At 34.5% G+C, this 13695-nt stretch overlaps 1 protein-coding gene across 7 annotated transcripts in view; it reads left to right on the top strand.

Annotated features, from left to right (window-relative positions):
* Ankrd28 (ankyrin repeat domain 28) overlaps positions 1-13695 on the top strand; it is a 188048-nt gene that overhangs the window by 103247 nt on the left and 71106 nt on the right. For all 7 annotated transcript variants that reach the window (XM_076842037.1, XM_076841927.1, XM_076842006.1 and 4 more), the window contains 3 exons: positions 3058-3128; positions 9801-10001; positions 11706-11793. In XM_076842037.1, coding sequence (XP_076698152.1) covers positions 3058-3128; positions 9801-10001; positions 11706-11793 — 360 coding nt within the window. The remainder of the gene's footprint in view (positions 1-3057; positions 3129-9800; positions 10002-11705; positions 11794-13695) is intronic.

The following is a 13695-nucleotide window of genomic DNA, read 5'->3' as shown; positions in this document are numbered from 1 at the left end:
CTCTGGGACTCCAGGCTTCCATCCAGTGGGTATTTCAAATGTTTCTAGTATTTTTATTCTACGTCCTACCCCAAACAAATGCTGACCTTACAGTGTTCAGGCTATCTGTGTTTTAACCATCTTCTATAAGATGGTTGCCCAAGTATTTATTTCATAAAGATACTACTCTCCGTCTGAGATGTAGCTCAGTGGTAGAGTACTTACTAGCATATGTGTGGTTCTGATTTCAATTTTTAAATCAGAATAACTTAAAAATTTTAATTATAATTGTTCTTTCTCTGTCTGGGTCTTTATTTTGCTGATTTTTCTTTTCCCAAAGTCTAATTCTGAGCATTCTTTTTTTTTTTTTTTTTTTAATTGTAGATGGACAAGCACCTTTATTTGGTTTATTTATTTTTATGTGGTGCTGAGGATTGAACCCAGGTGCCCCGCACATGCTAGGCAAGTGCTTTACTGCTAAGCCACAACCTTAGCCCCTCTGAGCATTCTTGAAAGCTCACTCATCAGCTTTTGATTCTTTTAGTGTCTTCTCTGTTACTACCTACTTTGAGAATTTTCACTACTTCATTTGTGAATATTTCCTAAACCCTCATTTTATTTTCTCTTATGTTCAAGGCTTTTAAGTGTACCTCTAATATATTCACACTGTGTGTACTAGTTTTATTACATGTTAATCTTTATAGCAAGATATAATAAAATCTGTTTTTTACATGAAGAAACACAACTAGTTCTTACTGCAGCTCTAGGCCAAAATCCTGACTCTTCAGATACCAACAGATCAGGCCCGCCACTCAAAATGGAAAAAGTATGGTGAAAAGAACTCTATTGATAGCCATATTGGAAAGACAAAGTGACATTAAGCATCTCAACCTTGTCTTTGGAGTATTGACATGAGTTTTAAGTTTAAAAAAGAAGAAGAATTGGGGTAGGGGTAAGAGATATGCATAATTAAAGCATTATTGGTTAAACTGTGATCTGATCAATCATTATCTCAGGTCTCATTCTGTGAATCTCCAGAAGTCCTTTTTTAATTGAAGATTGAGGGGGAAGTCTCTGTTTGCTATTCAGGGTGTTAATCAGACCTATGATCTTGGAAAGGGGCAATTCAGTTCTGTTAAGATGATTGCTTCTTAGTGGTGGTGGGGGGCATTCTCATCAGTTGGTGATCTGCCTGCAAGACTCTGCTGTTTCCTTGGAAGGTGTAGGCCAATGACTACAGACTTTTAAGTCCCACTCTGGTGTCTGGAACAGGATGTTGTAAAAGTTGGTAGGTGAATGTCCCTGCAAATCCTGAAAATACCTTAGTTACTCTTAGTTACTCTTTTAGAGAGATAGGTCAAGTTTGATAAAATTGGGGCTAATAAACCTTGTATTAGCAGTTTGGGGATGAATACTGCTTAAATGATTAGCATACCTATGAACAGAGCTGAGCAGGAATCCAAAAACAGATAGAAAATGAAGTCAGAGATATTAAGCCATTGAGCCTCTGCAGACCCAAATAAAGACTCAGTACTTTTAGCAAAAGCAGCTTTTAAATCCCTGTTATAGTTAGGGATCCATAGTTAATAGTTGTTGGAGCTGTAATATGGAAGTCACTGCACTTGATTATCCCTCAGATCCTCATACTCAAAACATAGATGTAATGTAAGCATTAGCGGTATGAATTCTAGACTTGGTTCTGCTATTAACGACTGATGTTGAACTATTCATTGTACCTTTATTTCATCATCCAGGAAGGAAGGATTTAGTTAGGGTTTGGGATATAAATAGGATTATTTACAGGATAGGACCTGTCTGCCAATTCCAAGAGCCAGAGCTGTTTCTTATCTACTTATAGAGTGATCCTGTGTACTATTTCTTTTTGACTGGGGTTTGAGTACAAATGAATGGATTTCATGTAAAAGGTAGATTTTTTTCCCTCATGATGTAACAGTGGTCCACTTCATGCTTTTAAAATAGCCTTGCTACTCTGCGACTGAGGCTTATTTTAAAATGTACATGTTTTCTTTTCCTCCTCTTCCTCTTCCTCTCCCTAACCTGAAGGTAAAAGGCCACAGGATCACCTTTGTCCCATCCTAGGCCTAAAGTTATCTGTACACACCCATAACAGGAAGGAGATGGCACCAGAAGATACAGGAAATGACCGTCTCCCAATTTAGTATGTGAATTTCAACCCCCATCAGAGCACATGTAGAACCCCATCTTCCCCAGCCAGGACATCTGGAATGAATCCCTTCTCTAAAAACTTCTTTTCTCCCAGATAGGGAGAATTGCAGCCTCTGAGACAGGAATCTCCAGTACTACTTCTTTGCTAGCAAAACAGTAAAATTTCTTTTTTCTTTTTCTCAAAACCGTGTCCTTGTTATTCAGTTGATATCAGGGACAAGGACCAACTTTTGGTAACAATTATGTAGTATACTTTTTGTCTTAATAAATGTGTTTGTATCCTGTTAAGGGTAATTTTTGTCCATTGACTTAATGATTTCTAAACATACTTGATTTGTACATACTTGATTTTTTTTTTTAATTCCTCCTTTAAACCTTAGTTAAGGTATAACCCAAAAAGACATGTGGATTAGTTCCTTTCTAGTCCAGACTTTTTTAGTTATAGCTGTAAAAGTATTTTGGTATTATTTTATTACTTTATGACATACTTTCATTAGCAAGAAATGTAATGAATACGTTGGAATAATCTGCTATTTATCTCCAAGTAGTATTATGTTCATTTGTTTGAGTATTTCAATTTTTAACTCATATTTCCAAGTGGGATCTGATCTTTCTTGAATATGCTCTATATAAAGGTGGCTTATCTAGCTTATTAATAAATGATTTTTTTATTTTTAATAGAAGCTATTACCTTGTTGGATAATTGTATCACTTTTTAAGAGATGATTTTGTTTTATGATTTAAGGGTAATTTAAATTAGAAAGTATAAAAAAGCAGTTTTTCAATTGTTTTTTATTCCAGTTTGGATCATATATAACTCTTATTTCAAGAGATTTATTTTAAGTATTTTATGTAAAATATTTCAATTTATTTATTTTTTTCTTGTTGCAGGAGCTAGAGTTAATGCCAAAGACAGCAAATGGTTGACACCTTTACACAGAGCAGTTGCATCTTGTAGTGAGGTATGAAATTTCTCAAGTAGGCCTGCCTGAGTCCATATTCAAATAATGTTTTTAACTATCTAGACTAGTCATTTTACTTGAGAATTTATACAAACCAAATGAATTGTTCCATATTTTAACTATTAATCTTCTTCAGATCTTTTTTCTTCTGGTTCACAATAACCTGTTGCAAAGATTCTGTTGATTGTAATGAAGACATAATCTCATCAATGTGTAATGATTATTTGAACTATTGTTTAGTTAAAACACTGAAATTAGTTTTAATACTACTTGATTGCCCATTTTACCAATTTGAAATACATAATCCTAAAATGTATAAGGTTTTTTAAAAGAAGGAACAGTTCCTTCTTGTAACTTTATATATTATATATTCTTCAAAATAAGTGACATTTTTAGAGAATGTTTATTGTTTGCAAAGTATTTTTGTAACTTTCGTATTTTCTGTCTTTCTTAACAACTTTATGGGGATAGACATTTAAAGGCAGCTAGAAACTACTCAGCTGGTAGTGATGAGACGAAAGCCTGGACCTTTTGCCTGTCATTTTACTACTTTATATAGTATACTATGCCTTTCTAAAATACATTGTGTCCAAAGCACCTCTTTTACCTAGTTTGATATCAGGGCTTGTTTGAGTTTTTAAAATGTGAAAGTATGTGATTGTGTTAATTGATATTAATTCAGTGTTTCTTCAGTTATTCAAATTGAGAAAGATAAGAAAGGAACTCCTAAATGAAGCAACTGTTCCTGCTCCCATCATGGGACCAAGTAGTTCTAGAGAAGGAAAGGCAGCTCTATCTAGTGCCTCGGAAAAAATTGGGAGAATTCCTGCTTCTTTATTCTACTTTGTATTCCTCCTTGTAACCATATATTGAACCCAGTATAAGAGCCTGGCACAAAAAGAGAAGTAGAGGGAAATAATAACTGGGACAGATTACAAATCCTGTCATATGACAGAGGCATATAGTGTGTTAGCTGAAGCCTCCTGATAAGGAGAAGGAGGAAGGGTCCACACTTGAGCACGCCGTCTGATTCCAATCTGAGACTTTGATGTGCTGTGGCTGATAAATTTATGGAACTTAGATTTGAAGAAGCAGCTTAAGATATCACCTCAAGTTTTTGTGTGATGTTGTTCTAGTTAGCTATTCTTCACTGTGACTAAAAGACCTGACAAGAACAATTTAGAGGAGGAAAGGTTTATTTTGGCTCTCTATTTCAGAGGTTTAGTCCATGATTGGCCATCTCTATAGCTCTGGGCCTGAGATGAGGTATAAAATCGTGGCAGAGGAATACAGCTCAGGACATGGGATCCAGGAAACAGAGAAAGAGCTCTGCTCACCAAGGATAAAATATAAAACCCAAAGACACACCCAAGTGACCTACTTCATCCAGCCATACCCTACCTGCCGATAGTTACTGCCCAGTTAATCCACATTAGTGGATTAATCCATTGATTAGGTTATACCTCTCATGGGCTAATCATTTTGCCTCTGAAAATTCTTGCATTGTCTCATGAGCTTTTGGAGGATATCTTGTATCTAAATCATGAACAGATCTGGGGGTTATTATGAAAACTAAGACATATTAGCCAAAATAACTATGAATTTGAGATTTTGTGAAAAGTTTACTTAGTGTCTTTCTGGGTTAGCCCCACATAAGGATGCTTCTTTAGCAATCAAAATAAACATTATTCTTAGTAAAACCTATTAATGTTAGCCATATCTACCCATTTTTCAATATGACTTTTGTGAACATAGCTATTAAAAGTAATGGAGTTTACCAGAATAAAATAATCAGAAGGTACACTTTCTGTTTTTGCAGTGGTTATAAAACAGACCAAAAGTTCTAAAAAAAAATAGCATTTGAGCATTGTGGCAGATTCCACACAAAGACTTTACTCCTGGTTTCTTAAAACTGTATACTTGTACGGGCTGAGGTTGTGCTCAGTGGCAGAGCGCTTGCCTCACACATGTGAGGCACTGGGTTCGATCCTCAGCACCACATAAAAATGAATAAACAAAATATTTCTTCCGTCTATAACTAAAAAATATTTTTTAAAAAACTATATACTCACCTGATCTTAAGTCTGCTTTTCTGCCTAAATATGAATGAACTATGTAGGATTAATACTCTTGCAGAATAATGGGAAACAGCTATAAAAATGTGGTTGTTACAATAAAATACCTTCTGTAAACGTGGAACATTTTTGTTTTAAAAAGAAAATCTCAGAATTAAAAGAACTGCTATAGGGTGGGGCTCTAGCTCAGTGGCAGAGCACTTGGCTAGCATGTGTAAGGCACTGGTTCAAGCCTTAGCACCACATAAAAATAAACCAATAAAATGAGGCATTCTGTTCATCTATAACTACAGAAAAAAAATTTTTTAAAGGACTGATACAGAACCTACTCAAAATTATCAGTTTCACTGTGTTCCTTTAATTGTTTTGATTCATCCTAAGAGCAAAGTGAGTTATACTTACTGGTTATATAGCTGTGGACATAGAGGGATATGTAAAGAGGTAGGTCTTTCAGAGGCAAAATTTTAAGTAGCTTTTAGTTTAGGTTTTTGACATACCACAAGAAAAACCCTATACAAAATAATTGAAGTGATTGTTTTCTTTTCTCTCTCTCTCTCTCTCTCTCTCTCTCTCTCTCTCTCATTCTCTCTTTCGTTGATAGTAGGAATTGAACACAGGCATGCTATACCATTGATCTATGTCCCTAGCCCTTTTTATTTTGAGACAAGTGCTCATTAAATTGCTGAGACTGCTCTCAAACTCTAGCATCAACCTCCCAAGTTGCTGGGATTACAGGCATGTACTACCATGCCCATTTGGATTGATCATTTTCTTAATTTCCACAAGGACATGCATAGCTAACAACATGTTAAGATGCACAGGAGAGAAGTTAATTTATCACAAACATTAATCCTTTATGGCTCAGTTTCTTCACTGAACCTGTGTTGAGAATGACTTCTTCAGGGAAAATACTCTTTGCTCTTCTTTGGTGACCTGGTTTCCAAACACTATCTCCTTACTGGCTACCTAAATCTTTGTCACTCTGATTTGTGACAGTCATGCTTTAAGAGCAGCATATAGTCCACTTCTCTATAAGTACTGCATATCCTTCTGAAAATAAATTTTATTAGTATTAGGGTTTCTTTTTAATTTTTTTCTTGTGTGTGTGTGTTTGTGTTTTAAGAAGCTACATCATACTCCTGAACCCTCTATAGGGCTTATAACTTATTTTTTACTTAATCAAGACCAATCAAGAGTTCTGTCAAGATAGCTGAGTTTAAATTATACAGTTATATTGTATGTTATTGGTTCATCTAGACTTTGTATTTATTGTAAACTTGCTAACCCTTCTTTTTCCAGTGCCACCTTCAACTCAACAGTTACTAATAGGGCATTAGGTAAAAATGTGGATGTGTAACCGATGTGATTCTGCAATCTGTATTTGGGGTAAAAATGGGTGTTCATAATCCACTTGAATCTATTATATGTAATATGAGATGTCAAGAGCTTTGTAATATTTCAAACAACCAATAAAAAAATAAATAAATAAATAAAAAGCAAAACCATAGGAAAAAAAAAAGAATTGCTTTAAAAAAAAAAAAAAGAAAGAAAAGGCAGACAGAACCAAAGAGAAAGCTAGTTATTACTGTGGAATCTTAGTCTAGATTGTTCCAAAGATATTAATACAATGAGGACAATTATATAACCTTTTACCATAACTCTATATTTCACAATGTTACTTAAATTTCGTTTGTTTGTTGGTTTTTTTCCAATTGAGGCACACCAGCAGGCATTTCTTACACATACCCTGTAATAACTGAAAAATTAGAATTGAGGTTATGGTAATATTTATTGTTGGTGAAACCACTTATGCCCTTTGTTATCCCCACATTTTTGTCTTATGTACCAATAATATGATCTCGAATTTTAGTAGGGTATGACATTGTGCTCTTTGATTTGTATTTCTGAAATTTCACCTTTTTAAAGGTCCCAGCCTTTAGAAATTTTCTTTGGTTTTCTCTGAGGTTGCTACTTGAATAAGTATTACTCTGAGTAGTAAGTAAATTAAACACTAATCTATTTTGATTATGAGTCTTAATTGCTTTATTTACAGCCTTTATTAGGTGCCACTTTACATATCCTTACTTTTCACAGACTGGATTTAAAAAAAAAAATTTGTAGTTATAGATAGACAACTACATTGTAGAATTTTTTATTTTATTTGTTTGTTTGTTTATATGCAGTGATGAGATTCAAACCCAGTGCCTCACACATGCTAGACAAGCACTCTGCCACTAAGCTACAACCCCAGCTCCCCACGAACTGGATTTATTCTTGCTTTCCAGTGAAACAATAGTTTTGATTTTACTGTTCTTCCTAATAGAGCATAAATATTTCTGCAGAAGTTTTAATGGTATTATTTCCAGCATCTTTACTAGGCGTGTTGACCCTGCAATATATGCAGTAATAAATTCTTCATTTTTGCCGCAGTCCGGCTGCAGCAAAATAACCCCGGGGGGTGACGAGCAACTTGTGTACATTGATACAGCAGCAGTGGGAGCCGTTTATTGTAGGACAACAGAGGTATTTATACATTTCACACAGCTTGTCTTAATTAACATAAACTCGATACAGCAGTCAACCAATAAGGAATCTCCACACTTAATAGCTCGCTGGCGTTACTTCACAAAGCACTCCCTCTGGCATTTTGCCAGCACCATCTTGACTTGTTTACAGACCCTAACATTTCTCTGGCAAAATGCCAGGCGCCATCCTGACTTGTTTACAGACTCTAACACATTTTATTTTTAATTATTTTCTAAGACATCCACTAACATACCTATCACTTTTTTTCCCCAATAAAGTGTTTATTTTGTCCCCAAGTCATACTGTATCCTTCTTAGAAGTGGGGATGGGCACCTTCAGAGGCAACCAGTGTTTTGATTTTTCTCATTATGGAGTAATTTTCTGTATTATAGAACTTCATAAAAATAGAATCATTCAATGAGTATTAATTTCTTTAACATAACATTTTTAGATTCTATAATGTTACATTTATTATTGCTTTATTCCTTTTTATCTGCTGAGTTGTATTGCACAATGTATTTCAGTTTATTTTTCATTTTTCTATTGATAGACATTTGCATTTCTGGTTTTTGACTTAAAAAATGTTATGAAGTTTTTTTGTTTGGGTTTTGTTTTGTTTTGTTTTTTGATAGAGTCTCACTATCTAATAGTGAGATAGTCTCAGGCTTGGGATCCTCCTGCCTCAGCCTCCCAAGTTGCTGGGATTATAGCATATACCACCATACATGGCTTGCTGTGAGCATTCTTAGATGGATCTGGGGTGGGTTTTTTTGTTTGCTGATTTTTGAGGGTTTTGTTGTTGTTGTTGTTGTTTGCTTTTATAATTGAGCAAATAAGTGGAGTGGAATTGTGGAGTCATACCTCCCCCATTTTTGATTAGCTAATTGGCTTCCTTAGCAGGTAGGATGCCCATGAATTACTACGCATCTCTTCAGTTTTTTGCCAACCCTATTAGGTACTTGTGCCGTTTCGTGATTTTGATTACTTTTTAATTTAAGGGTTTAAAAAGCTGTTAGTGATTGATAGACAATAGTATTTTGTTTTGTCTTCCTTGATACTTTGTATATTTATAGCAATTTATACTTTAAACTTGATGTATATTAATTTATTAGCCTTAAAGCAAAATTGAGAAGATTTATGATACCACCACATCACTCCCTACTTTTATAGATAAAACCACCAGAAGTCAAGTTTTATAAGATTGACTAGAATACCTTGTAAATAACAGAACTAAGATTCTGTTTTGGTTCTGGTATTTTTTTTCATACATAGTTTGGTATTTATCTACCAAAGGTAGGATTATCACTGTAAGAAAAAATTTTCTGCAAAGTTTATTTCTGATTATATTGCTTAATGTTGATTACATACTAAAATCCTTGGAATTCTGCCATGAGGCTCAATTTATTAATGTGGTGGTGTGGGGTTTTCCATGTACTTCTTGGAAAAAAAATAATTTAATGAACTAGACCTTGTGATTTTTTTCAATTTTAAAAATGTAGCATGTGTAATACTTTGAGAAATATTATACTTCAAATTTTTATATTTTCACTGGAAAAATAATAAATCTCCTAATACTGTTCAGTATATAAGTTGTGTCTTATTAACAGAAACATGATATTAAAAAATGAATGTTTTTAAAGAACGCTTGTCAATATTTAATTTTATAATTTTGTGTGTGTGTTTGAGTGTGGTATTGAGGATTGAACCAGGGGCTTGCACATGGTAGGCAACACTCTACCACTGAGCTACATCCCAGGTCCTTTTTTATTTTATTTTGAGGTAGAATATTGCTAATTTGCCCAGGCTGGCCTCAAACTTGAGATCCTCTTGCCTTAGCTTTCTAAGTAGCTGTGATTACAAGGTGTGCCACCACAACCTGGCTTGTTCCATAATTTTGTTAGAGATTGTTAGTCCTTTAATGGAAACATATGTAAAGAGAATGTCTCAGCTGTAAATTCTGAATTTTTTTCCTTTAATAAATTTCATCTTAACATTAAATAATAGCAGAATTTTCTTATTTCTAAAACAGTTAACTATTTTGTCTTTTATAACTTATCTTCATATGTTTTAGGAAGCAGTTCAGGTGCTTTTGAAGCATTCTGCAGATGTTAATGCTCGAGACAAAAATTGGCAAACCCCTTTACACATTGCTGCTGCTAATAAAGCTGTAAAGTGTGCTGAAGCTTTGGTACCTCTTCTGAGTAATGTAAATGTGTCTGATCGAGCCGGAAGAACTGCATTACATCATGCTGCTTTCAGTGGACATGGTGAGGTAGGTGACATTTTTTCCCTTCCATAGTACTGGGAATCGAATCCAGAAGTATTATACTCCTAAGCCCCATCCCCTGCCTTTTTTAAACTTTTATTTTGAGACAGGATTTCAGCAAGTTGCCCTAACCTCAAAACTTGGAATTCTCCTGCCTCAGTCTCCTCAGCTGGGATTACAGGCAGGCACTACTGTGCCTGGCTGAATTTCCCTTTGTTAGCCATTTATAAGTCCATAGTAAAAGGAAATAAAAATATTTTACTCATATTTGTCAAATTTTGTCCATAGCAAATCTTCAAACTTTATTTTCCATGATAAAACTTTCTCAAATTTGGAAGTTTGTTTAGTTTGTGCTGCTTATGCACTTGAATTTTATAGTCAACCTGGAGTAACAGCCTGCTAGCTAACATAATATGAAAAGTATGTTCTATTATTGTGGAAAAAATGAATCTGGGAAGACAGCAATTTCTTTGTTCACTCAGAATGATAGTGACAAAGAATTTTTTTTAAGAGAGAGAGAGAAATTTTAATATTTATTTTTTAGTTTTCGGTGGACACAACATCTGTATTTTTATGTGGTGCTGAGGATCAAACCCAGCGCCCCGCGCATGCCAGGCAAGCGTGATACCGCTTGAGCCACATCCCCAGCCCAGTGGCAAAGAATTTTGAAACATGCTTTCTTATAAATTAGTTTCAGCATTTAGTCAAGAGAGTTCTTCAGTGACAGACCATCAAAAGAAATCAATTTAAGAAAATTAGTATTTTGTTGTCTTCCAGCAAACATCACTTATAATAGTTGTCCTATCAAAGAGTGGGGTTTATAAGTGCATAAGGGACAGGGAAGAACCAAACTGTTACAGGAACCTTTGAGGTGAACTTTTCCAGCCTTTTTTTTTTTTTTTTTTTTTTTTTTTCAAAAATGAGATAGGATCTTGCTATGTTGCCCAGGCTGGTTACCACCTCCTGGGCTTAAAGTGATCCTTCTGCCTCTCCTGAATAGGTGGGACTACTGGCATATGTTACAATATTCAGCTCCTAGTCCTTCATTTTTGTAGACACAAAAATCCCAAGTGGTAGAGAATCATTCCCAAGATTCCATAGCTGGGGAGCTGTCGGCTGCAGTGTTCTTTCCACTATACTTCTCTGATTTTGCAGCATAAATCCTTGCCTCCATTATAATTAAGGTCACAAAATGTGTCCTAATTTAAATCTGGAATTCCCTTCAACAAAGATAATATTGTAAATATGATTAGGTATAATTATTATTCTTGGTACTTTGTGAGATAAGTAGACTATGTAGTAACCTTCAAGTTTAATCATTTTGTAAATGTTAAGTTTGTACCTAAGTTAAATTTAAGACATTTCTGGGAAGAGTATTCACTTTGCATTTTAATAACAGTTGGACTATGAATAGGAATAAAATCTCTTGTTAAATATTCTAACTTTAGACCTTCTTATTTATACTTAGTTGTTCATAAAATACCAGGACAGAAATAAATGGTTTCTAGAAAGATACTACCTGACTTCAGTAACACCCACAGTGAACGCATTTTTCATATTTTATCTTGTTATGTTAAATGGCCTTAAATAATCAATCTGGCTCCTTTTCTATCAGAAATATAGTGCCAGAGAAATTAAGATAAGTACTCATCACAAGGCTGAACAATTCTACTTCTGAATTTCATTGAAACTGTGTTTATTTTATTCTAGATGGTCAAGCTACTCTTGTCCAGAGGTGCCAATATTAATGCTTTTGATAAGAAGGATAGGCGTGCTATCCATTGGGCAGCATATATGGGTATGTACTTTTTGAATTTACTTTTTCACATTATATATTTAGGAAAGTAGTACATTTTATTTTTTGCTATTTGTGTTAACATTTCTAACACAATTAAAAGATACACCGTATCTGATTTTCCTGCTCAGGTGGAACCATCTTGGTAACAGTGAAATTTTGCTACAAATGCTATTTGAAATTATTTATAAAGGGAGGAAGATCTCAATATGGGCCTCTGATTTTAATTTAAGATTGGGGTTTACTATGAGCCAGTTGTGGTTATGTTTTCATTCTAATATTAAAAGTTATGAAGATGTATTAAGAAATCTTATATTGGGCCAAGCATTAAATTTCTTGTGCATCTTCATTTTTTATTTGATTGCCCTCTAAAACTAGACCTCATGATAGAAATGATAGTAGAATGACTCAAACATTATTATTCTATGTGCATATATGATTACATGGCCTATATAATTCTATATTGTGTACAACCAGAAGAATGAGAAGCTATACTCCATTTATGTATGACGTATCAAAATGCATTACACTGTCATTTATAACTCATTAGAACAAATAAAAATAAATAAAACTAGACCTCATGAGGAAAATGATCCTGGGATAGACCACCCAGTACTTTATGCAAATTAGTGATACAAGCACTAAAAAAACATTGTTTGATTCTTGAGATAATTTGGAAAACTAAAGAGGCAGTTCAGCCTATCTTAGAATATTTTGAAATGCATAAAAATAGCATTCCTACTCTGTTGTGAGTGCTGAGACCATGCAGATAGAAACAGATCTCTAAGCATGGAGGAAATATAACCTGCCATGAACCTTAGAAGTCTTCTAAGGCTAGGTTTTACCTCTTGGAGAAAGTCATGGGTGTAGACATTTGGTTTTTGTTTTGTTTTTGCAGTACTGGAGATTGTACATAGGGCCTCACACATACTAGGCAAGTGCGTAGTGAGCTACATTCCCAGCCCTTGATTTTTTTTTATTTGAGACAGGGACTCTGTCAGTTGTCCAGGCTGGCCTCAAACTTGTGATTCTCCTGCCTCCGCCTCCCTAGTAGCTGGGATTAGAAGTGTGTACCACTGTGCTCAACAGACATTTTATTTTTGAAGTCCCTCCCTTTGCATCCATGGAGCCCAGGACTTCCTCTCTTTCTGCCAAAGGTTGTAATTCATTTTTAGGTTCCCCGCCATGGCTGTGAGTTGAACTCAGGGCCTTACACATTCTGATAATTCTGCTTTTGCTATTGTGTCTCTTCTAATTTGGAAGAATCATGTGATAGTTGTAGCTTTTCCTCATTGTTTTTCTATTCTTGGTTTTGTCTTTTCCTATCTCTCATTTAAAAATTAAAGATTTAAGTAGAAGATGATTAACCTTAAAAACCTATATAACATTGTAAAATGGATGCAAATAAGTTGTAACACTCAATGTATGTGTATCTTTCTGTATCAAATCTTATGTATCATCTTTATCAAATTTTAGTACAGATACTTCTCAGGTCCAGCAAAGTCCATTCTCTGTAAAATACCCAAAAGCAGAAGAATCCATGCTGAATTGCAATTCTGAAATTTTAGTATAGGTGCAAAGAATGATTAAAAATGAAAATTAACATTTTTGTTACATGTTACTATTTTGATAGCCAGAATAGGTATGGTAACAAACTCCCATAATCCTGGTGACTCTGGAACCTGAGACAGGAGACTCACAAGTTCAAGTTTAGCAAGGCACTAAGAAACTTAGTGATACCCTGTCTCAAAATTAGATAGATAGATAAAATATTTTGATAGCCAGAGGTTGAAAACTTAGTGTTTCATACCAAAAGTATGTGCCTTTAGATATGTAATGGATAATTTCTTTTTAGGTAAAAAATTCAGAAGCAAGTCTTCTGTGGCATACTAAAATTTCTTCCTC

Source organism: Callospermophilus lateralis, chromosome 1, assembly GCF_048772815.1.
Source record: "Callospermophilus lateralis isolate mCalLat2 chromosome 1, mCalLat2.hap1, whole genome shotgun sequence".
NCBI lineage: Eukaryota > Metazoa > Chordata > Mammalia > Rodentia > Sciuridae > Callospermophilus > Callospermophilus lateralis.
Note: the sequence above shows the minus strand (reverse complement) of the source record. Positions and strands in the feature narration are given on the sequence as shown.